At 43.8% G+C, this 2,544-nt stretch overlaps 1 protein-coding gene across 1 annotated transcript; it reads right to left on the reverse strand.

Annotated features, from left to right (window-relative positions):
- Positions 1–208: 208 nt before the first annotated feature.
- Positions 209–2,297, reverse strand: LOC119328343 (GDSL esterase/lipase At1g28600-like). Its single transcript, XM_037601339.1, has 4 exons — positions 2,103–2,297; positions 1,864–2,009; positions 1,235–1,508; positions 209–590 (listed from the first exon to the last, which is right to left on the reverse strand). Exons 1-4 carry the CDS (start codon positions 2,242–2,244, stop codon positions 370–372), a joined length of 783 nt encoding a protein of 260 aa, XP_037457236.1. The 5' UTR covers positions 2,245–2,297; the 3' UTR covers positions 209–369.
- Between the last annotated feature and the right edge of the window lie 247 nt (positions 2,298–2,544).

Genomic DNA, 2,544 nt, shown 5'->3' on the forward strand with positions numbered 1-2,544 from the left:
CTACATAAAATAAGCTTCCAAGAGAAAAAAACATTGTCTGCTGCATATTGTATTGTTAAAAAACGCAATAAGATTAGGCACTACCCCTCTAATCAAATCAACATGGTGCGCCTTCTTGATTAGAATCTGCATAACATCTATGCCTCATATAAATACAACTTTATTCTTAATACTTTATAAAAATACAACTATATTCTTAATACTTCACAAATACAAGATGCATCTAACCCCACAAATAATATAACATATTTCAATATAACATATAACATATTTCAATATTATTTCAAACTTTGGGGTACAAGTGCGCATAGTTCTATAAAAGTTTGCCCGTGTGTGCGTGTATCTATGTACACATTTTGGCAAGGAGCTTCACTGCAGAATCGATGGGTTGCAGTACATGCCACTTAGCCAGCCCTCGGTGATCAGTTTGTTGGCAGCGTCGCTAAGGTGCATACCGTCCCAGGTTAGGTGGCTGCCCGGGTCACGGCAGATGCTCGAGCCATCCATCCCGCACATTGCAAGCAGATCAAATCCGTTTGGCGCATTGGCCTTTCCACAACATCCCATAAGTATGGTCTCAATACCAAAGCCTGCATGAAAGAAATAGATCAAACTGAAAATTACTTTCAGCCTAATATTTGGAAACCACTGAAAACAACTGGTGATTTTTGTTTGGATTTCAGAACAATGCAATTCATTAAAAGGTGTACTTACACAAAAAATGTGCAATTAAACTAAAACCAAAAGGTGTAACTGAACTACACAAAAGTGCAAATGGTCTGGTGGCGGTCTATTGAGGTGCGAGGCGAGAGGTTGTTTCTAGTTGAAGCTCCTAATTAAGGACATGCCTAGTGGTTGACAAGGCGGCCTTTTCCGATGTATTCTATGTCATATAGATAAGCCAATAAAACATCTTATACAACTGAGTATCTCTTAGTATTATCTTTAAAATTAATGTTATGAGGTCATAAAATTGTCAGGTGATTAAAAACAAAATAAGAAAACATGTGAGTAAGAGAAGACATCTTGTAAGATAATATCTTATCTTACTTTGTAAGAGATCATCTCTTAACTAAGAGAAGACAAGACTCTTTTCTCGTTTCTTTCCCTTCCACGTCATGAAATTATCATACATGTCATCACTAAGTTAGCACCATTGTACGTAACCAGTTTATGTTTTAATAAAAGAATAAAACACTTTTTTTCGCAAGCACATTTGTGGAATGAAACTTACCAAACCTTTTGGGATCCTGCACCATTTGGTAGACGTGGCTCGCGAGGTCAGCATGCATGATCCTTGTGTGTTGATGCTTCTTTTGAAGCTTTTTGAGCCCGTTCTTGAGGAAAGAGTTGTGCCTATCAAACAAGGCGTTGTGGTTTCTCAGGCACCCGTACTCGTCGTAGTCATCCTTGTCGGAGCTCTCAAAGAAGTTTAGGTATAGCGGGTAGCACCCCATGGGAGCAACGTTTGACACCACGATGTCAACCGCGCCGAGAGTGATTAATTTCTGCATGACATGTTAGTTTGGAATATAAGTTTGTTAGGTGCAAACTTCATTTTATTTATTGGTTGACATATTTACACTTGTCAATTTGTCATTTCTGCATTCGCGAGTTACTCTTTGTGCTCCAAATACCGTCTTGTTTCAGACCATGACATCAAACAAATAATTACTCCCTTCATCCCAAAATATAAGATCATTTTTGACACTATCCGTCCTAAAATATAATATCCTTTTTGGCAGTATCATATTGTAGAAAATGATTTTATATTTTGAGATGGAGGGGGTATTTCGGAAGCATCAATGAAAAGGATATATGCATGCTCAGGTAAAATTGACAAGTTTTAGCCTTTGCGGTTACCTCTACGCCGGATGTGATGGTGTTGACTATGCTGGGTATGCTCTTTCTTGCCTCGTGCACCGTGGACCCATTCACCAGCTGGATGTTGTAGTCGTTCTCCCCCAACTGAAACACAAACAGGGACTTGGCCAAATGCTCCTTGCAACCTATAGATAGGCACATGAACAAAACCAAACTTTACTTGTTATTGCACCCCATCGGTCGAATGGTTGATCAGATGTGATCGATATTGTGTATACTCTGCCGTGTCCCGCAGATGGAAGGCAGCAGCCGGCGGAGGGCCTCCATCTGGCTGTCCATGGAGCCGTCGAGGTGCACGCCGTAGCCGGTGAACATGCTGCTGCCGCTGTAGTCGCGCGCGGTGCCGCCGATCATGGCCATGTTGGCGCCCCGCCGGAAGTCCTCGCCGCGCGCCTTGGACGGCGGGAGGAGCGGCAGCCCTAACGCTTGCGCTGCGATTCAGCCATGCATGCAGTTATGTAACTGGCTGGGGTCGTGACGATGCTACCACTAGGCTCTTATTTACCGAGGAAGTCGACGTTGAGGCGGCCGTCGCAGCAGCGGCAGCTGGGCTTGCCGAAGTAGGTGATGCCGTAGGGGATGCGGGCGAAGATGCCCAGCACGCCGGCCGGCTCGTGCCGGCCCCGGGGGCAGATGTTGCCGGTGTCCGACGTCGAGTCG

The sequence above is a fragment of the Triticum dicoccoides genome, chromosome 7A (assembly GCF_002162155.2).
Source record: "Triticum dicoccoides isolate Atlit2015 ecotype Zavitan chromosome 7A, WEW_v2.0, whole genome shotgun sequence".
In the NCBI taxonomy this organism is placed as follows: Eukaryota; Viridiplantae; Streptophyta; class Magnoliopsida; order Poales; family Poaceae; genus Triticum; species Triticum dicoccoides.

Bases quoted from the DNA above. Each gene is read 5' to 3' on its own strand.
- LOC119328343 (XM_037601339.1), bottom strand. From the start codon at position 2,244: ATGGCCATGATCGGCGGCACCGCGCGCGACTACAGCGGCAGCAGCATG. The intron at 2,010-2,102 runs GTATACACAATA...GCCTATCTATAG, and splicing joins CATCTGCGGGACACGGCAGA to GTTGCAAGGAGCATTTGGCC. The intron at 1,509-1,863 runs GTAACCGCAAAG...CATGTCATGCAG, and splicing joins CCATCACATCCGGCGTAGAG to AAATTAATCACTCTCGGCGC.